The 22,595-nt window shown below is 42.8% G+C and overlaps 1 protein-coding gene across 1 annotated transcript in view; it reads right to left on the bottom strand.

The window, feature by feature from the left end:
- Positions 1–12,770: 12,770 nt before the first annotated feature.
- Positions 12,771–22,595, bottom strand: part of ABCD2 (ATP binding cassette subfamily D member 2) — a 38,686-nt gene continuing 28,861 nt past the window's right edge. Inside the window, exons 8-10 of the mRNA XM_002193991.6 lie at positions 19,575–19,659; positions 18,724–18,849; positions 12,771–17,124 (exon numbers count right to left, since the gene is read on the bottom strand). Coding sequence (XP_002194027.4) covers positions 16,914–17,124; positions 18,724–18,849; positions 19,575–19,659 — 422 coding nt within the window. The 3' untranslated portion in view covers positions 12,771–16,913. The remainder of the gene's footprint in view (positions 17,125–18,723; positions 18,850–19,574; positions 19,660–22,595) is intronic.

The following is a 22,595-nucleotide window of genomic DNA, read 5'->3' as shown; positions in this document are numbered from 1 at the left end:
ACTGTCAAGAAAGTTTGGCACAGGTGAGGCTAGTTGCAAGCAAGAAGCTATAGTCCTGCTCTGCTGTGATGATAGATTTTGCAGGAACAAACTAATAGCATCTATTTAAAAATTGTTACAGACCAAAAAATTTTTTTTCCCAGACTGTCTATTTGTTCCCAGTTCTGGTTTTGTTCTGTGTTTTCAGCAAGTGTATAATTACCATGAATTATATAGCAGAACAGGGTGTGTATAAGGCACACCTTGAACAAGCAGGTTCTCATTGGCTTGAGCAATGGATTGAGATGTGTTGTTTCCCAAGCACAGCTTGCAAACCCACGGTCTGGGAGGCTTCTGCTGGAAACTGTTTGTTTTAAAATTTAAAAAAAAATGACATATCATACCTCCTGCAAGGACAGGGCGATCTGTAGCTCTTGGATTAACTAATCATAGCCTCTCCTTATTGCAAACATAGAAACATTAAGGATCACAGGTTAAAATTATACTAAAGCAGATACAGATACTGACTACCAATCATCTTTAGCAGATGTCTAATAAATCCTTCTTTTTATGTTTGGGCAGGGTAAAGTAGTAAAGTAACCATCTTGCAGATTTCATCACCATATTTCAGTTTAGTCCTAAGACTATTCATAGAATGGTTTGGTTTTGAAGGGCCCTTATAGATCATCTGATTACAACCCTCCTGCTATGGGCAGAGACACCTTCCACTAGATCAGATTTCTCAGGGCCCCATCCAACCTTGAACACTCCTAGGGTACCAAAATGAGACTGACTAATCTGTAGTTCCTGATGTCTTTCTTTTTTCCTTTTTTTTAAAATGAGGATTATGTTTCCCCTTTTTTAGTCAGTGGTAACTTTACTTGACCACCACATCTCAACTATGATGTATACTGGCTTACCCACTCCCTCCACCTCAGGACCCACAGATGTATCTCCTCAGGTTCCATGGACCTGTGCACGTTCAGGTTCCTTAGATGGTCTGACACCTGATCTTCTCCAACAGTGGGCAGTTCTTCATTCTCGCAGTCATGCTGACTTCATCTTCGCATCACTCCTGAGTTTGGAGGAGGTAATTCTTGAATATTAACCACCTTTCTCAGGCTTCTCTTCCCTCCAGGACTTTGTCCCATGGCACTCTATCAAGTAGATCCCTGAATAGGCCAAAATCTGCTCTGCTGAAGTCCAGAGTATTGAGCTTGCTGTGCACCCTAATCACCACCCTGAGGATCTGAAACTTCACCACTTCATGGTCACTGCAGCCCAGGCTGCTCTGGAGATTCACATTCCCCCCCCCGATCCTACTTATTGGTGAGAACAAAGTCCAGCATAGAACCTCTCCTTGTTGGCTCCCCTGTCTCTTGGATGAGTTACCATTAATGCATGCCAGGAATCTCCTGGATTGCTTTTGCTCCCTTGTGTTGTCCTTCCAGCAGATGTTGGGGTGGATGGAGTCCCCCATGAACACCAGGAGTTCTGAATGTGAAAACACCCATAGCGGACCCCATGTGCTCCCTGGCCTGGCAGCTGTAGCAGACCCCCACCACAATGTCACCTCTCCCTGCCCTCCCTTTAATCCTGACCCACAGGCTCCCCGCCGGCTCCTCTTTCCCCCCAGACTGCTCCAGGCACTCCAGCTGGTCACTGGCATGAGGGTGACACCCTCCCCCCATCTCTCCTGCCTGCTAAAGAGCTGTGTCCTTCCATTCCAGCACCCCAGTCACAGCAGCCATCCCAGGACACAAGATCACAGCCCTGCAGGTGTGTGCACATCTCTGCCTCCTCTTGTTTAACCCCCATGCTGTGTGTGCTTGCACAGGGGCAGTGAAGCTGGGTCCCCACTGACACCAGCTCTCTGGCTGGAGTGTCTGGAATTCCTTCGTGCTGCCCTTCAGGTGCTCTCTGGCTTACCTGTAATTCCACTTCAGTGTCTGAGCATCTCTTGCTTTCCTTGGCATCAAACTGGTAGGACTGGAAAGGACTGAGATTTCCCTCCCCTGGCACCTTTACTTCTTCACCAGCTTTCTTCACCAGCTGGGCAAGTCCTTCACCAAAGATACTCTTCCCTTCCTCTAACAGATGGACCCCATCAGTAGTCCAGGTTTCTCAAAATAGGACCTGTGGTGTAAGCAGCCAACCCCTGGCTGTAACCAGGGGTAACCATTTGGTGAGTTACCAGATTTGACTGGTCCTTTCAAACCCCCTCCCTTTGACCAGGAGAATTGATGAAAAAATAAATGTTCCCCAGAGTCCCTCAGTCTCCCAGCTCTGAAATCCTTCTTGATACCTCTTGCTATAGCATTAACTCGATACCCCTGTTACTCATTCTGTTACAGAAGCCTTTCATGAAGGCATCCAGAAGGCTTCAACATGCAAAGTGATTAAGAAAACAATCAAAAACTAAAGAGTAGAGCAAATCATTGTCAAACAAGCACAATGATAGAAGGAGCTCACCTGCTGAAAATCAGTGCTGCTGCTCCAGTCAAAAGAAGAGGTAACTGATTTTCATTATAGGCACAGGACAAATACTGAGGGTACATTTCTTGATATCCATTCTTCCTATTTACTTTTTTCTGTGTAGATCTGCTCAGTCTAATTCCTCAGTTGGGTCAATACTACAGCAATTCAGATTTTTTTTTCTGGGAACTTGTTACAGGTACTTTCCATGCTCCTCACTGTCAACGTAAAATGCAATAAACCCAACCTGCTACATGAATGGTGGTTAGCTCAGGTGCTAGATGGGGACAGGACAGAAAGGAACCTCCAGAGGATTACAGAGTACTTCAACACTACTTTCACAGAGTTAAGGCTTTTAATCTGAAGACCCAGCCTTTGTGCTCTGAATTTCTCTATTTAGCTGGTAAAACAGTGGCTACCTTTTGTTGCTTGACAAACTGTGGGACAGAATTCTAACCCACTTCCTTTTTGCTCAAGCATGAAGTGCATGATGTACATGCAGGCCTGTGACACGTGTACATGACATCCCTGTCACAACATACCCTCAGTCCAAAACCCCCAGTGGTGCTCAGAAGAGACCAAAATTTTCCTGTGTCCTTGGTGAGGTATTCCTTGGTTGCACAGCAGATGAGTGGTGCTGGTAGCCTGTACTTTGCCATGTGATTACCAATGATAATTACCAATAAATAAACCCTTCACATATTAAAGTTGAAGCCACATTGTGAATAACTGGGGTTACAGAAAGCTACCCCTATGGGCAAATTTTCATAAAATTGTCCACTATGGGTACATATTCACACAGCTTCCAAACTGTCTTTCAAATTAAACTAAACCACTCAGACATGTGGCAGCTCATTCGCTCGGCAAACCCTCCCAAGACCCACAGAAATTTTGGTCAGAATTTGAGTTAATTCTCAAAGAAACGGATGTAATGCTACTTTTAAGAAACAGTTCCTGCCTCCCCTTGGCTATGCAGAGATGTTTGCAGCCATGTCGTTAGAAAGACAGAATTTGTCATTAAAGCCTTTGTGCTGTCTTTTTCCTCTAAACCCTAAGTTAGGAGGCAGCAAGAATAATCAATGAGTTGTCCTTAAGGCCTGTAAGCCCAGAATCCTTCTACATAATAATACAACTCAATATTCACACTATCTAATTTGTCATTCAGTCTTCAGTGTAACTGGATCTATTTCTTCAGAATGGTCAATAAAACATTCTTAATTATACAGGCTTTCCTGTATATTTTCTAATTCAATTACTACTTACAGTATTTATTTTTAACCTGTAGGTCATGTTCTTTGAAATGAATCTGAACTTTTACCTCTTACTGTCATCAGCCACCTGCTAAGCTATTTTCTATTACCCAACAAATACGGTGATTTATGTACTATAATACAACCCTCTATTTACTTACACATAAAATCTTATGAAATCTTTTTTGGGAAGACTGAAATTTTCCTGGCTTGACTCAGTTTAAAGGTATACACATAAAATAAAAAATAAAATAATCTTGTTTTGTTATATGGCATAAAGACAAAGTTATTTTTTTAATTTTGTAGTTGGGTTATATCTTGTCATGTTATCTTGTCCTTAAGAGTTTCGAAGATGCGATGTTTTTTTGTAAAGGCCAAACTCCTGCATACTCATAGTTATGCAAGTGTAAAATCTTTCCAGATTTAATAGAAACATATCCAGCACTCATATTCACAAAGAAAATATGAAAACTGAGATAAGCCACATATTGAAGGCTTGCAAGTAAAAAATATTAAGACCACAACAATCCAATATTTGTTGTTTTCTAAAAATATCACTATTTTTAAGAAAAACTGCTCAAGATGTGGCATTAGCAAACATGAAACCTTGCTCAATTTTTCCAGTATCAGAAGTGCTTGAACTCTGCATTGGAAATAGATTGTGCAAGCCATCCCCAGCACGCAGGACCTAGTTTTGGAGCATGAAGAAACAGGTTTTGAATCACTGGCGAAATGGTACTGAAATATCTCTAGGTAAGAACAGGCGGGGAAACATTTAATCATGTTCTGTAACTCGCAGGTCCAGCTGCTTGTGGCACGTGCAGCAGCACTCATAAGAAAACCTATTTCCCACATTTATTTACACAATACATGTGGCATGCCAGGAGAGTCATATCAAGGCAGCATCTACTGGACGCAGAGGAAGAACTATGCAGAAAAGACAAAAGCACCATAGCACTTTGCCCACATATTTCCCAGGCTGCAGTGAGCAGCAGGTTAGAAACATTCCAATCTTGCCATCATGTTCAGGACACAGTTGATAATCACCAGGAAACACACCTAAAGATATGCATGGGTGTAAGGCTGTGCTGGCAACATTGGTTGGAGTGGCGCTGCATCTGCACAAGGCACATCTTGATAAATAAATATTTATCATAAGTCTTGATTACAGTGGAAATAAAGAGTAATTTCACATCCATGTGGACTGGTTGGAAATCCACCAACAGCGTTCATGTACTGCTTTCTGTCCTGCTCACACAAGTCACCAGTTCAGCTGCTCTGCTACTGTGGAGTCCCCTTCCTCTGCATGATGAGAAGCTTGCTGCTGTGGGTACTCGTGTCAGCTCATGCCACACACAAAGCACTAGGTGGTGGCCCTTGCAGTCTTTCCCTGTGCCCCACACACTCATCATGTTTATCACAGGACCCAGTGGGTGGCCTGGGACAAGAGTCTTCCAGCACAGCAGGAGGATGCTGAACATGCTGGTGTTCAGAAAGAGAAACCATAGCATGCCAGAAAGGCATTGCCATGGTCATGGCTAGCTGTGGCCAGAGGTTCCCAAAGGTATCTGGGGGTCCCATAAGGACCAGGGGTTCAAAGAAGTTCTACAAATGGGTTAAAAAAAAAGCACTAATATTTTCTTGGGCCCATACAATACTGGCTGAATGGGTTTAAGGGAGCCTGTCTCTAATAATCCACTAAAGGTGGGCAGCAACTCCCCTGCTTTTGGAGTGGGAATGAGGGCTCTCTGCTGTGGAAAGAGTGGCTTTGCAGCTGCTCCACCTAACCCTGTCAGACGGTGCGGGATGGGTCCCTGGCTGGCAGTCCCACCCCACTGCTTTGGCTGGGGAGTGGCTCCTTCATCTCATTCTTGGTTGACTTCATGGCAGCCCTTGCACAATCCCTGGAACTACTGCCAGGCATCTCTGTTATGTGAACACCCTCAAAGCTCTTATGTACTCAGCTTGAAACAGACTTCAAAGATGCGCTGCTTCTAGTCTTCAAAAGCAAGTTCTACTGCCCCCAGAGGGGAAGCATTCCCTGGCTTCCCTCTTGCCCAGCTTTCCCTTTCCTCCACCGCACTGCTGGCTCTTTGCTCCACTGAAGTGCAGCTGCTTTTGCAGCCTCTGAGCCTTTAACCTCACCCCATCAGCATGAGATAGGAGTAATGTTTCCTTCTTCCCCACTCACCTCCCTCAGCGCAGGGCCTTGGGCAGAGCAGCGGGGTGCACTGGAAGGTGTCCTCAGCTCCTGCAGAAGGACACCCCGGATTGCTGCTGGCCTCAGCCCCACTCCTTCACTGGGGACATGGTGTTTGGGGAAGCCAGGCTGCCAGCTCTGCTTCCAAAACAGCACGAATGCTTAAACTGGAACAGATCAGAGGAACTAACCTGTTTTCTCAACAAAGCCAGTTCTCACCCTTTTTATCACAAATCTCCTAAGAACTGGGCTTTACCCTGCCCTGGGAATTCCAGTTCCGTGGAGGTAAATAAAGATGAAATATACTTTTTTTTTTTAAAGAAAATAAATAAAAATTATCTTATTTTTAGTTTCACAGCCAGAGAATGAAGCCTGGAAATATGAACCACAGGTAAGGCCAAATGCAAAGCAGTGTCGTGGGTGTGTGTGCTGGGTAGGTACTGCCTGTGCTGTGTGGCAGCTCCCTGTTCTGAGACCTCCACCAGCACCTCCTCTTGAGAAGGACATATCAGGGTATAAATAGCTGTGCTCAAAACTCCTTGAATAAACAGAAGCACAAGCACAAGAGGAAAAAACCTAAAATTCCAAAATTTCCGATTTCCAAAATACATGACCTCTCTTTATTTCACCTCAGAAAGACAGAGTTGGGAGCATGTCCCTGTCTCTTGTCTTCAAACTCTGTGGTTTGTCAACAGACAGCCAGCGTCAGTGATCTCTGCAGTGAGAGAAAGGGAGCTCTGATAGTCTCAGAGCTGCTCTCTCTGCAAGCTTTTTTGGGCTAACCTCTTCAAAGTGCAGGAGGGACACACCATCTGTCTGCTGGATCAGAGGACAAGTGTATGAGATTTAATTAAGATGATTTTGCCCTCCAGTCAGGCTGTTTAAAAATTAATTTTAGTTCTCCTACCTCTTCCATTAAACTCATAAGCTAGAGGGAGCAATGTACCCTGAAATATTGATTCTGCCTCTCAAATGGCAGTGACCTACATTCATGGGTGCTCAGCCCATGAGCTGATGCCCAGGACTGTTGTAGTCCTACCACTCTGCAGACTGGAGGAATGATCAAGGTGGTGGTTTGGATTAGAGGCAGAGTTTGACATTAATCCTGTACTTTCTTTTAAATGCACCATGATTCATTATCTCAGGCAGGATCCCATATCAGGTGCATTAGGAAAGCTTTGTGAGAGACAAGCTGAGGTTGTTTGATCAAAGCTATGCCCTAGGCAACATGGGAGTTCTTCCCAGCCTACTACAGCTGGTTTCTGTAAAGGCAGACAGCACCCATTTGAGTGCTGGAATTGACTGGAAGGAAATTTAGATGTGTTTAAATTTTTTTTCCCAATTTTTTTCCTCCCATAGCTTATCAGTCATGTCAGTCCTACTAAACAAGGAGTAACTAAAGGCCAAATTCAATTCATCTTTGATTTGCACCTGCAAATCTTACATCATCCTCACTGCAGACTTCCTAAGTGTGGCAGATGAGTATTCAGCTAGGAAAATGTCAGCCTGGAAGAGATAAAGTAATGAAACTCTTGGGTAATGCCGTGGTTACTGAGCCTTGCCCACAGCAGTGCTGCTCCAATTCATGTAGTGTGCAAACAGTGGGGAAAAGAATTTGGGAAGGAATTTAGTATTTGTGAATGATTTTGATTTCAAATCTCACCAATTAAATATGCAGTGTATTGCATAGTAAGTCAATCCCAAGAGCAACTAAGCACCCGAAAATTACATTCATATAAAACAAAACTGCTAAGTGCCCTCACAATGTTAGGGGCCATGAATACAGTCACTATTTTATGTGTTATGCCTGAAAGTAACGACAATTTCTTAGCCCACTAATGGCAAAAAGCGTTGCACATGTCATCACTGGAACTCACTCACTACCAATAATCTTTACAGGAAATTATTGTACAGGAAACAAGCCTGGATTGGGAGCGAACCTTGGCAATACTATGCTGATAGGAGTCTGCAAACTCAGCAGTAACGTGGGCTCTTTCAAGTTCCTCTCTAATAATCTAATCAGTGTCATTAAGGAAACCTTTTCAGAACAGCTGAGTGACTGCTGAGTGGTGACTCTGAGCTTTATGGTTCAAACATTTGCTTTGTTAATTTTCCCTGACATGCTCTGTGTTTCACCAGCAACAAATTTGGCTTCACTGCTCAACATGGTGTTCAACTCAGCATTACATTTCATTCCTGCCAGAAGGCCACAAGACTGGAGTTCTAGCAGCACTTTCCAAACAGCATTCCTAAGGCTTAGCATTACATGTGGAACAGGAAACCTGAGCCTCTGAGAGAAAAGAGACAATGCACAAAAGCTTGTGTATTTGTTCCTGAATCTAGTGCTCAGTCAGCTGCAGGACCATCTGACTGAGCTAAAGAAGGAGGACAGAAGATGAAGAACTCTCCCATGTCTGGAGTATTCTTGAATGCTCATGGAGTGACTTTCTGGTGAAACTCTCAGCCTGAAAGCTCTGCATGGCACACAGCAGAGTTCTGACCTGAGCCAGTGTGGGTGAGGACTCATCTTCAAGGGCAACAAAGCAAATAGTTTCTGCTCACACACACCTCATTCTTCAGGAGAGTGTGTAGCCATGCCTCTTCTGCCTCTAACCACAAGAAATCAAAAACCCTTGACAAGATTGTGACAGTCAGATAAGATTAAAGCACAAGCCCAGATGGATTACAGCCAGTCTGAGACCTGTTTGGGCAGGTGGGTGCAGACAGCAGAGGTCTGCTGGCCATGCTCTGGGCTGGTGTGGCAGGAGCCTGCTCTGCTCTGGAGGCAGCCCAGCACTGCATTTCATGCAGCCAGCATCGTGTTCTGCCTGGCACTGGGTGAGGCAGGGCAGCTCCTGAGGGAAGCAGTGAGTGCTTTCCAGGGTGGGCAACGCTGACTAAAATGTGTTTCCATGGGTGCTGGGGAAGGGCAGCTGAGGTCTGTCTGTACTTGCTCCCAGCAAATGCAGGAAAAGAGCCAGAGAGACTTGTCCTTCATGGCTCCAGGTCTTCAGTCCTTCCCTCCCAAGCTCACAGTAGCTTTTCTGTGCAGCAGAGCTCAGCAGGGTGGCTGTGCTGTCCATGAAAGCACAGAGTGCTGCAGTCCTCCTGACTCCAGCAGCAAGGGAGTTCCCACTTTCCTGCTGGCCAGGAGGGACTGGTTTGGCATCACTCAACACGAGCCATAGATGCCATCAAACAACACCCTGTGCCAAACAGGCACCTTCTGCTGCAGTACCCCAGCACCCATCGGAAGTAAAACCTGTCCTGGCTTCATTAGAGTCGGAATTTGTCTACTTCCAGCTTCTGCATCTCATTTATGTCTCTTGCAGCAGCATAAGGCTCTGAATTAGCAAAGTAAACACACATCTTTAAGCACAGCTTTAAACAAACTGAACCAAAACGCTTTGAACATGGCTTTACACTCACAGCAGACTAGGCAGGTATTTAGTGATACAACCTTAAGCTATGTCCTAGGTAAGAATAGGATTTGGACCCATCTGGTTTGTCTCTAAGATGCCCTTGAAAACTCCAAACTCCCCTGGAAATTTGAATGGGCAAAATAGGTGTGAAAGTCAAGAGAGTGAGAAGATTTTTAGGAAATAATCGTTTTTTGGAGGGGAAGGGGTTGGAAAGGTTGGGGCCCATGCCGGTGCACTAAGCTGTTTTCCCAGAGGCACTCAGAGGGGCAGAGGAGTACCCTGATGGTGTCCCAGCTCTCACCAGAACAGCTCCAATCTTGCCCAGTGTCAGAGCAGGGGACAGGAAATAGACAGTGTCACATCAGATCAATTACAGGAACATCTAGCAGGCTCATTTTTTAGAAACAGATACTTTATATCTTTAAAACTGATGTTGCCACTGGTTGGATTTTTGTTTTGTTTTGTTTTGTTTTTCTCCCTGGTTGTTAATTAAATCCTCTGCCAGACAGAAGCAGTTTTCAGCCCATGACTTGAAAGAGGAATTGAACCTCCCTTCAGAAGTCCCTGGAAAGACAAAGGAAGTGCAGTTATTCTCCCAGGCCGGATTACTGTGCCTCCACTTTCATCTTGGCACGAAATACATTATTCACTCCTTTTTTCACTCCTAATGATTTAAGCAAGAGTCTAATAAACAGAGTCCTCATCCTCTGATGCTCAGCAATGAGCCACATGGCACACACATAAGGGAACATTAGCGATTAGACAGGAGCTGAATTCTCTGTAACATGATTACAGTACAAAACTAGGCCAGCGAGAGACTGCAACAGCACCTCCTTGTATGCTCATTTTGCACTAGAAAGGATATGGCGATTTTCAGAATTTTGCTTCTGTGGCTGCCATTTCATACTGCTTATAAAGGGATTTTGGTTAAATAGCAGAGTTCAGACAAGACATGTTGTTATTTAAGAACAGATTATATGTATGGTTACCTAGAAATACTCCAAAGGACACTATACAAGGCAATTGTGTGTTTCTGATGAAAATTGTGGGCTAGGATTAAAAGAGTATTCTTTGTTTTTCACAAGTATGAGCTGTGTAAGTTTAAAATCAGCTTAGCTTTGCAGGAATAAAGTGATACTGCAAAGTGTTTGCTCAGTGCAGGAGTGTCCTGTTACTGTGAGGGTACATCTACCAGAACCCAGATTTACCACTACCAGTTGCTGCACCTTAGTACCTTGCTTTAGTACCTTGCCAGCTGCTGCATTTTAGTTGTGCAGACATTACTCCTTGAGACTTTTCCTCAAAGTCTTTGGATCTATTAAAAAGCAGATGTACTAGACAGGACCCACCACCTCACTCCCTCTCTTCCAGCAGTTGCCTTCAAAGGCACTGCCCCCGGATGTCTCAGGCTGCATCCATCCCAGTGGGGACAGAAAACAGGACAAAAGGGTGGGAAGGAAGACTTAGTGCAACCCATATAATGAAGATAGAGATTGCCAAACACACCAGCACAGCAAACACCAACTGATATAGAAGTATCTCATAAACGTCATGTATTTAAAGCACAGTGTGGCTACAATTGAAGAGAACATTTTAATTGAGAGCAAGAATATTGGAATTGCTGAATGCTTTTTTGTTGTTGTTGTTGCTTTAAATGTTAAATAGATTTGGTTTGCTTCAATATCGTATTGTTTAAGGTAAGAATAATTTCTAATTCCCAAAGACTCAAGTCTTTATGAAAAGCATTATGAATCTGATCTATTTGAAATGAAACTCTAAAATCAACAAATATGAACTCTCTTTCAAAGACATTTCAATCTCAATGACTTTTATGACATTTTCTTAATGCTAGAGTTGATCAATAAATGAGTGGTTTTGAGTTTTTATTTGTGTTATCCTAGAAATGCTGTGTCAGAGACGTCTTTGTATGTTTGATGACAACAAAACTAATGTCCTATTGCACAATTACTTTATTTCCAAGACAGGTTTCATTATTCTCTTTTTCTAACATCTGGCTCCTCCCATGGACTCTCCTGGACTCTTTTTTTCCCAGAGCTCATCCCAGCCAGGTGTTTACTGGGAGCCCAGCCCCAGGACCCAGCTGGCTCCTCAGCCCTGCATCAGCCACATCACAATCTCTTTCTCCCTTTTTTAATTACCTGTTTAAAACCAGATTGTTCAGACGCATCAGACTTGCATTGAGTCAGTGCCGTATTTTTGAAAAGTCACTATTACCCTCTCAGAGATGGTATCACATTAGGTTAAAGACACTAATTTAAAAAATACAAAGCAGGTGCAGCAGAATGAGCTATAATCAGAAATAAGCCATACAGAAACAGTGTAAGATGTTCTTCCAGATACTCCCCACCTAATAGAAAATTTCACCTGTGGGAAGTCCTTGAACACTTCCATTTGCTCTGAATATTTCCGGAGTCCTTTTAGCTCCCATGATGCAAGTCTTGCTGTTCTCTCTCCTCTGTGAATACCTAACCCTTGGGCAGAGGCTCAGGACTTTGACACTTCCCATCAAACCCAAGACACCAGTCCTGCTGATCAGAAAGCAGGAATGCTCTCCAAGGAGCAGTCACCAAAGCATTTCTTGTCAAAAAACATGAAACTGAAGTGCAACCTCAGTTTTCAGCTCACCTTCTCTACTGCCATAGTTTGATGCATCAGCCCCAGCCTGGTCCTACAGCCCACCCAGAGACACCCAAAAATGAATTTCTCACTGCTCATGTCCTAGGCTTCACTCCCTGACAGTGCTCTCCCTCTGAGTGGGTGCAGTGGCTGCAAGGGAGGCACGGGGACTGGTCTCCTGTCATCCATAAGAATCTAGTTCTCAAGTGATCCACTGGCTCTCCAACTGCATAATCCAGGTCCTGTACCACACAGTACCTCACCATACCCTGCTACACAGCTGGAAAGGGGCTGGACACAAGCCAGCTCTGTGCCAAGGCTGCTGAGGAGCCAGCCATTGCCCTCACACTCCCCCTAAGAAAAAACTCGCTCCTCTGCTAGGCCATGGTGAGCTCTTGTTGATTATTTGTGGCACTGATGCTCTGTGCATAAGTGTGACTTACAAAGACCCTAACAACAACCTTTGGGAGTGATGCTGCTGAGACACCCCATGTTGCACTGCTGACACTGTCCTCTGGCCCACTGCTTGGTTTAAAAGCCCCAGCAAGGAGTGGCAGCTCTTGTCACCTTCCTGTCATCAATCAGGTACACACAGAAGTGGATGGCACAAAAAATGAGAAACCTCACAGCAGCCTTTGACGCCAGCCTGACCTGGGAATGAAATACTTGTTTTAACTTGAAAATGCACAGCATCCACCCCAAGCCTTCCTGCTCCATCACAGAAACACGGGTTGGGAAAGGACTCCCAGAGCACATGCAGGCAGGTCCTGACTGCTTTGTGAATGACTCATAAGGAACACTGTAAACTGGAAGTAAATGCAACATGTTTTATTTGAGGTTGGAATAAATTACAACTGTAAAGCATATTTTATTGCTTTATAAATTGTCTGCTCTTTAAAAGGTATTAATATCAAACAGAAACAAAACAAAGACACATTTGATTAACAGTTCAGTTCTTCTAAGCTTCATGAACAGCTCAGTAAGGGGATTTCTTTATATGATTGGCTCAGAAATTTGACTTTGACATGCATTATCACCATTCATAAGTTTGAGTGGACTGCAAATGTGTTAATTTGCTTCAATATATAATTTTCTCTAAAATGTCCCATTTAATACCCAGTCCTTCATTCCCTACAAATACAAATCCCACTGCTTTTGAAAAATTCTTTTGAAACATACATGGGGTTTTCTGTCCCTGCAGAAGGAGGACTTCCAAGTCCAAACCAGGAATGAGTCTGACCCCAAAATTAAGTAAAAAACCAAACTTGTCACAGGTTAAAATAGTGAAATCCCATGCACAAAAATTGTGTCCGTTCGTTCTGAAGATTCTTGCAAAAACACTGCATTATCTGAACACACTGATGTGGAGAATGCATATTTTTGTTTTAGAGATACTACCTGCCTGAGGCAGGTATGAATTTTGCTCATCACCTGTGCTCTTCTAGGTGCAAACAGACCCAGGCAATCCAGTCTGCTCTGAGCCTGGGGGGGTGAGAGGGCGCTCACAGGGCTGGGTGTGCTCAGCTCTGGGCAGTACCCAGCCCTGAATGCACAGACACCATGACGGGGTCTGGCTAGCTCCAGATAGGTATGACAGGCAGAAAGGAGGCCAAAAAGTCACTTCCTCAGCCTCCTGGGGAGCCACAGCTCCTCAACACCAAAAAGAGAATGAACATTCATAAGCAGCTGTCATTGCACCATAAAAAAAAAGCTTCTGCCAAGGTATCCTGTCCCACTCTGACCCTCTTGTACAGCCAGGGCCATGTGTTCCCCATGCCCTAGCTCCAGAACAGTGTCTCCATGAGCCATTCCTGAGCAGGGAGCATGCACCTCTGCTAGGCTGGGCCCAAAGCAGCACAAAATGAGCTGGACTATGACATGTAAAACTCTCCAGAAACAAAAACCAAGACTCCAGTCTCAACTAGCCCTTGAATCAACACAGAAAGTTGGCAGAAAATACCTCCAGAGCAGCTTCTCTTCCTGCCACAAAGCTAACTTGAAATATAACGAGCCACTAGTAGAGAAATTCCTTCTAAAACCACCTAGGTATCACTCAGGAAGCTCCTGTTTAGAGAAATGTTTCTTCTCATAGCAGCCTCTAATGTTCTTGTTATGCCTACAGGAACACAAATAGCTGAGTGAGATGCTAGGGTATTTTACACTATACAGCTGAATGGGAATGGTTGTCTATTACTGGATCCAAGAAATAAATGTTGAACTTCAAAGAAAATACTAATAGATTGATCCGGGTCTGATTGCAGTTTTCATCAAAATTTCACAACATTAAAATTCATAACATCAAAATTTCAGTAACATATAAATTTTGTATGTTTTATGCATAATCTCATTAAAAAAAAAAAAAAAAACAGCAAACAAACTTTCTCCTATTAAACATGGTTGCTTTAGAGGAGATTTGTTTTGTGCCATGAGGGATATCCAGCTTTGATCTCTGTAAGGCATACAACAGATTTCAGGTGCTGCCCATAATGGCTCCCAGCAAGTCAAAGAACTGGGGCAGAGCTTTGGTGGGATATCTGGAGCTGTGCTGAACTGGGCCAATTCTTCAGCACCTTTCAGTATCCCACTCATTCAGGGAGTGGATAACCCTGGTTTAGTTCCCAGCCACATGTTAAAGTGCTTAATGGAGAGGTGGGGAACAGCAATGCTCCTTCCTCCACCTCACCTGTGGAAAGGTGGCTTTGAGGCTGCCTTGTGCTAGCAGGATGCACTGCAGCTGGGACAAGGGTATGCACATGGTGTGTCCTCATTCATCTCATCTTAGAGAAACATCAATCAGAAATCTGCAAGCTTTAACACTCATCAGTCATCTCGTTTATGCTCACTGAGAACAGATTCTTGGCTGACTTTTTTTTCCTTAGCAGTTATGAATTTTGCTTTGAAGATGAGAAAGGGGAAAGCTCACCTTCAGGGAGAGGGACAAGCACAGACATTTGCAAATTAAAATGCATACACATCAGCCACCCCAGCAGTGACCTCCATCTGCGCTTTACGACACATTTTATTATCTTGAACATTTTTCAGCCCTTTCAAAGGTTCCTAGGAGCATTCCTTTCTATATCAGTGAGGTGTCTCTGAGGGCTCTACAGAAAAAAACTAACAAAAGGAACCAACTGTTGTTACCAGGGTAAATTACAGGGTTACATTCAAGCTACAGACACTGGAGGGAGCAGCCTTGCTCCATTTTCTGGTGCAAGTGCCATAGCAAGCAGCAAGCTGAGCACACTGAGAAGGAATACGGGTTAGTGGTAGTGCAATGGACTCAGATTTGGCAGATGGAGGTAATTCACCTTCCTCTTTTTCTTGAAGCAATCAGAAAAAAAGAAATAGGTTATATTAACATTAGGGTGCTCAAACATTTCCAGCTCAGCAAATGCCCATAAAATATTTCCCCTCTCCAAACAGCTCTTAGCAGTTTATGCACTGCCTCTCTCAGACTGAGAACAACAGACAGAAATCTTCTAAGGAATCACACACTTCTAGGGAAAAAAAAAACCAAAACAAAACAAAACAACAAACTTCAGGATTGCTACATCTCGGCTAAGGCTCATTTGCCCATCTGCAAAGCTTCTTTCCCCTCCTGATCTTCACTCCTGAGCTGCCCCTTTGCCATCACTTGCAGTCAGAGAGAACAGGACCTCCTAAATACATTCACATCTTTATTTCTCATTATCCAGCTTTTGCATTCAGCAAGGCACTCAGGCCAGCACTGTCTCAGGCAGTTCTGTTAAAGCAGCTTCTGACTGATTTGGGACCTGAACTGAAAAACTGATGGGACAGTCAGTGAGTGCATCTGAAAGCAAGGCTGTTAACCAGTGCATTTGCTCACAGGGAGGGCAATGTTCAGCCACTCTACCAAAATATGGCAGATATATTCATTAGTGGTTACCAAATGCTTTAACTTTTCACATACTTTATAAGTGCTGAGCATTTAATTTGGCAGGACAGCCATGCCTGAGAACTCAGCATATTGTTAGAAACTGCCACTTCCTTCTCCTACAGTCCTTCCCACCACAAAGTGTCTCATGGAACAAACAAGAGTCTATACTGTGATTATGCCAATGGAGGAACTGGGTCAGACATAGATGCCAGCTGGATTGGACCCATAGAGAAGATGAATTATTTAGTCAAGCCAAAACTAAGTCACTTGATGCCAGGCCCAGTGCTCCACCCATACCACCAGAGGTTACCAATAAGGTACATAAATAATCCCCCGAAGGAACTGATGTATCACGAAGGGCAAAGAGCCTCTGAAGCTATGTGTAATGGCATAAAGCACAAGTATATTACATTTTAGCTCTATCCCTGTTTCTCTGTCATGAGGGCAGTGGTTGCTCAGACAGTTGTCTTCTGGTCAGCCTATTACAGTATTTCCTATAGAAATGCAGGTAAAGGCATGTATATTATTCAGTAGTAGAAAAGAAGTCTTGTTTTACATGGGCTGAGAGAATGTTTCTTATACCCAAATGAGATTTTTGCATACATCTGCATACTCACCCAGATACTGCCCCTGCTGTGCTCCATGCCTGAGTGTCATGCCCGGTTGCTCTGCATAGCAGGCATGTCATACGCACACAGTGACCCGGTACAAGAGCACATTCTGCAGGCCAAGGCTCAGGCCAAAATTCACCTATAAAACCTAAGTGTGTTGGTCATTTCTTGCAGTGAATTGGGCTTTCATTAGGAATTAACATAAGCTTTAATGACTAATCTTATACTCTGTGCACTTGCTTATTTTCTTTTCACAGTTCAACCATTTTCCTCCCTAATACTAAAACACTCAAGTATTACATAGCATTCAGAGCATTATTTTCTGCTGGCTGTGTTTTGCTATGTTCTAAGCCTCTGTCACAATGCATGCAAAGGATAATGGCTGAATTTGTAATGTTTTTAACTAAAAAAATACTTTTAAAAACATAAACCATAAATTATTTATTCTTCTTTGTCCATTGTTTTAAGCACTGAATCTTCTCCCAGGATTTTACACAGTTCATTCAGTCTCTGCTGCATTTTAGGAATTCCTGCAAGCTGGGATTCCAGTCTCTGTTTTTCCTCACTCAATGACAAACGGATAGCGGTGTCCAACTGCTCGAAACGCCAGCCACCTTGTCCATCAAACTGCAGCAAGTGAGTGTGGTACTTCCTGCAGCAGAAATTAAAACATTAGTAATGGCTCAGGGAACAGATGGTTCCTTCTTGCATGCAAATTTGGATATATGCATCTCTTTTCAAAGGTGCTTCTCAGGAATTTGAGCTGTCCAGTTCTGGATCACTGGGTAACACTTTTGTTTCAATGACTTGTCATCCGAGGACACTCTTTCATAAGGGATTTGGGGATTTCAAAGCCTGTCACCAGGACTGCCCCAGGCCAATAGTGGAATTCAGCGGGTGCCAGCTGGAAGCAGCAGCACTGGTGTGGGCTCCCAGCCAGGGCAGTCATTGCCTCTGCAGCCCACATGGCCAGGCTCTGAGCCCCTCACCTGCAGGGATGCTGGCAGGAGTGGGCAGCAGGGCCATGGAAGGTCCACTCATCACCTGCTGCCCCTGGCCAAGGTGGTGGCCCCCTCTTAATGCCTCCTTCTTAGAAACATTGTGGCTACAGATTCCTTCACTACAACTTTATCAGATGCCTTTTTCCCCAGAAGCTATAACAGCAGTATAAGACAAGGTTCATTTCTCCCTCAGGAATTGTAGTCCCATTTTTTTCATTTACCTCCCTTTCTGATAGATGTCTTATTTCCTAGCAGCAAATACAGTGAGGCAGGCATGATGCACCTGATCCTACTGATAAAACTCAAGTTTGTTCAAATTACACCTCAGTTTGCTCCCCTGTGTCTTATAAGGTTGGCTAAAGGTAACTTTATTCCTAAAACATGGTTCAGTTTGCAAGGGGCCAAAACAAAAAAGTCTGTATAGGAGTAACACATGTTTCAGTGAGTATCAGGGTGTGTGCATTGAAAATATTCAAAGGTGTACATGTGGACTTTGTCAAGACCTGACAAAACATTTTTCAGGAGGTGCCAGAGGAAGAGCACAGAGTTCCCTCAGAGCTGCTGGTATGACTGCATAATTTATCACTATAAATTATAGAAGGTAAAATGCATCATAAAACACTGACTGTAAATCTCATCCAGGGAATGTGAGAGTTTTAATAAACTCAATGGCTTATGACATGGGACTGAAAAAACTATAATTCACCCCTTTTTGCATATTATCCTTTGTGATACCAAATGCTTAACCCATCCTTCTATTTTTCCCCCCACCAAACTCCTGAAAAATCAAGAAGCTAAATGCTGCAGAAAGAGAGCACAGCTGTTAAAAAAACAGATGTAGTATTCCTATGGAAGAAATATAGTTTAACCACTTGTCATTTTTCCCATCTTCTCCCTGCACTGGTACACTCCCCCAGGACACCTCAAGTATCTTGTCACCTTTACAGAATAATCTGATTATACCTGTTTTGGCTATGGCACAGACTAATTAATTAGCCCTTAATTACCTCTATCTGCATATTATTAACTGAAACACATTAAAAAATAAGAAGTATGAATAAATACCTTTCAAATAATGAAAAAAAATCCATGCTAAATTAATTTACATCACTACTGTTGTAGACAGCTTATCTTAGAAACTGCAGTAGATAGTTACTAAACAACTACCCCAGTAAAAAGAATAAAAGCCAATCCACTGCTTGTCAGAGAGCTAAACGCAAGGACCATGATAAAGCCCTGAATATACTTACCAAAGGGAAGGTCTGTGTGTTATGGAAAGCAGGGATATCCCAGCAGCTTTTGCAGCTTGGAATATCTTTCCTTCGACATCAATGCTTACAGCACTTGTACATTCATCCAGCAATGCATATTTCGGCCTTTTAAAAGCAGATAAAGAACATTACTCTTCTAGGTTTTGGACAATATTCCCATGTACAAGGTTTAATTGAAAGAACAACAGGAAGTAGAGAGCTATTTTTGCCAGACAGATGTCTCTTATTTACAGCTGGAAGCTGGCTAGAAACAACATGAAGTTTCCATGCATTATTCAGGTGAAAAGATAACTTCCAGGAAAAATGAAGTTTATTTCCTGTCCCATTTGAGTACACAGTGATCTAACTTCTATGTCCTAGTCTGACCTAGTATTATTTTGTACTCATCAAGTTATGCAGTAGCTAAAGCCAACTTGAAGCTTCCTATCCACTGCTATGTAAGGACTAGGCTGCCTTTATGTGCTCGCAGTCTCCAAAATCAAAAAAGGTTTAGGAGCTTCGCTTTCAAACTCCAAGAGCTTCTTGCAACACACTTCCATCACACTTCGGCAACATTTGTAGGAGAGAAGATGCTTGTGCCTGAGATGTTAAAGAATTAGCTATCTGAAAAATATAATGCTACGTTGCCAAAAGCAAAGCTTAAGAAGCATTATCCAAACCAAAGACAGAGCTTGAATGAACAAACAACAAGATTTATGCAGGTCCTATGCCAGACAGTGTTGCATATTGCGTGCAGATTACAGTCTACTACTGCTCAAACTGTAACAGCAAATCTGCAAAGCTCTTTCTCATTTTCAAATGCTTCTTAAGGAACGAACCCTAACACTTACTTGTGGTAAAACATCCGGGCCATGCCCATCCTTTGTTTTTCTCCTCCTGATAAGACATCTTTCCAATCCATGATAGCATCCCAGCCTTTAAAAAAAAATGCAAACAAAATGAGTCAGAAGAATTTAAGTTTATGAAGAAAATGCAGCTTCACTTGCAACACCTCTGCAATCTGTAACCAGAAATATAAAGAGCATTTCAGCTGCAGAAGAGACATCTCAGGCTACTGAATCACATGTTCTGAAATACCCCAATGCCTATCCACTGGCAATCAACTGGAAAAATGTCCCTTATATCATGACAATTTTGAAAGTGGAATTTAGACTTTTTGGTCATATAAATATTGTCAAAAACTTTACTTACCATCTCTTTGACCTGTATATAACTAATAGTTTTATTCTGTCATATTTGTTTCATGGAACAATTCTCTATTTTTTTCTTGAAAGGTATGAGTGGAAATTTAAAAGCAAAGTAAAATAAATCAAGTATAAAAAATAAAGAGCAGAGTCAGGCAGAGAAAACTGTCAGCAAACCCAACAGAAACACAACTACAGACAAAGGGATGTATCTGTGAGCACAGACAGACAGCAAAACTGCAATCAAGACAGGAGAGTCTTCTATAAAAATTTCCTACTACCTTGTATTTAAAAATAACCTACAACTATGCTACAACATGGGGCATCCTTATTTAATATTCTGTATGGTCTCTAACAGATTTATTTCTTTATCACTTTCAGGTACATGCAACAGGAGCATGAGGCATTTCATCTGTGATCTTACAGCAGACTGGTGTTCTGTGAGTATTTGAGCATGATTAATTCCTCTTACTGAAAAAAATAAAGTAACAAATTACCTTACTGAAAATAAGTTTTTAGTCAAACAATCCAGATGGATAAAGTAGTAAAATAGATGACTTTTCAAAAAGAACAGTGTGGATGTAGCAAAAAATCTGTAAGACATTTTTCTCAACAGATCATCTATTCATGAGACAAGCAGATGAAGCAGGGCTGAGAGGAATTGAACATTTTTTCAGATCAGGCCCATAAATACTGAAACTAAAAAGTTAGCAACACAGTCAAAAACCCTTTTCTGTCATTGCCGAACTTAAAATAAATATTTGCCAGAAAAGACTATAAATAAGATAAAGCAAGGAGGGTGGGCTGTGTTATTTCTGATACCTGAACAAATATGAGACAGTGGGGCTTGTGAAGGTGCAGGAGGCTTGGTACTGCTCTGCCTGTGCTTGGTGCTATACCAGGGCTTGACAGGACTGAATAAATACCAGTGAAACATCTGATGGGGGGCTGCATGACCGAAACCAATAATTGATAATGACAGAGACTAAATTTCAAGATTTTGCTCTACATAAAATTAGAAAATATAATGTAATGATTTTTAAACCAATATTTATAAAGTTAGATTTAAAAAACAGGCATATGCAAGAAATACATCACCTTTAGTGATCCTATAGTTGTTCCCTATTTTCCTTCCATTCTTGTTTAAGGATGCCAGTGGGTACCCTCCCAGGAGCACACAGAGTGCTTTCTATCAGCAGGCTCCCAACAAAGATGGAGCTGTGTAGTGATTAACTGAATCAACATTCGGATATACTCTGGTAAAGGGAACAGATAAACACACAGACTGCTATTGCTGAACAGTCCCAGTGCTGGGACCTCACAGAGAGCTGGAGTGCTCTTCAGCCAACACCCTGAGCTTCCAAAAAGCACTGTAAAACACCCGGAGCACTCCCTTTTGGCAAAGGGTTCTAGCAAGGGATGGGAATGGTTCTTCACAAAAGCCATAGAAACAACTATTCTTCTAAAGACAACATTCAAGGCGCTGCTTATGTTCTGTTACTTTTAAGCTGAGAATACAGGTGAGCTTCAGGATCTGGATCTAATCTAGGGTGTGGGTAGGTGCTGCGTGTGTGCACATGTGCGTGGGGGAGCAGCGCCTGTGTTCATACAGTTTCTTCCTGATCAGCTGGTTTATAAAAGGTTATTAAAAGACAAAAAAAGGAATGAAGTTCAAAAAGAAGCATCCTCTTGTCAGCAAAAGAATTCTATTTACTCTAAAGGTGTAAGACCTAACCTTCGCTTGCCAGGATACAATGGTCATCGCTGTGGTTACCTCAATTTACTTTCTAACTGAGTATGATACGTGCACCTTGTCTCTTCCTGCCTAGCACAATCCCTGAACTCTCCTGTTTTCCACTTGGAATGTCTCAAACAGCAGACAAGGAAGTGTGCAATTTTATATTATCCCTTAAAAAACTATTTTCTGATGTCTAAATAATTTTGCCTGAACACTTAGGCATTGTAACTCCCACTAAACTGATTCCCCCCTGTTTGTGAACAACAGTGCACCTACTTGTCTCCTGTTTCTTCCTGCTGATATGACACAGGTCAGTGAAGGTACTTAAATGTTCTGGAAATATCAGCCAAGTCAGTGGCTTAGGCCACCCATAACTACATGCACTTCAGAAATGAAGAAATGAAATGGCTCGCCCATGAATGCAACACAGATCTCTCAGTAAGTGCAAGCACAATCCTTGCTTTCAGAGTCCAGATTCCTTGCCTATCTTCTTGTTATGGCTTTTGCAGCCAGTAAGACAAAGAGCATGTTTTATGTGCTGGGGTAACAGCAGCAGAAATATATACAGCTGCCAGCAAAAACTAGTGATAGCCTCAGGAGAGCTGCATTTCATTTTCTTGCACAGCTTCTTTTATAATTCCTTTAATCTCAGTTTTCTGAAGGAAAATGCAAACTGTATTTGGCAAACCCCAAATGGGTTACTCCTGGAATCCATAGCCCTCTGCATCCTTCATCCTTGTGAATCCTTGCATTTTCATGAGCATTCAGCTGCCATGAAAAGATAAGCTTGAAAGTTCCTTTTCCCGATCTGCATTCCAATGCACCTTATCAGACAGGGACTGAAGGACAGAAGAAAGGCTAACACAGCAGTTCACAGCCAGAGAGTCCACCCCTGCCAAGCCTTTGGGCATGGAAGCCTCTTTCACAGT

The sequence above is a fragment of the Taeniopygia guttata genome, chromosome 1A, assembly GCF_048771995.1.
Source record: "Taeniopygia guttata chromosome 1A, bTaeGut7.mat, whole genome shotgun sequence".
Lineage (NCBI taxonomy): Eukaryota > Metazoa > Chordata > Aves > Passeriformes > Estrildidae > Taeniopygia > Taeniopygia guttata.
This window is presented reverse-complemented; position numbering and strand designations above follow the sequence as displayed.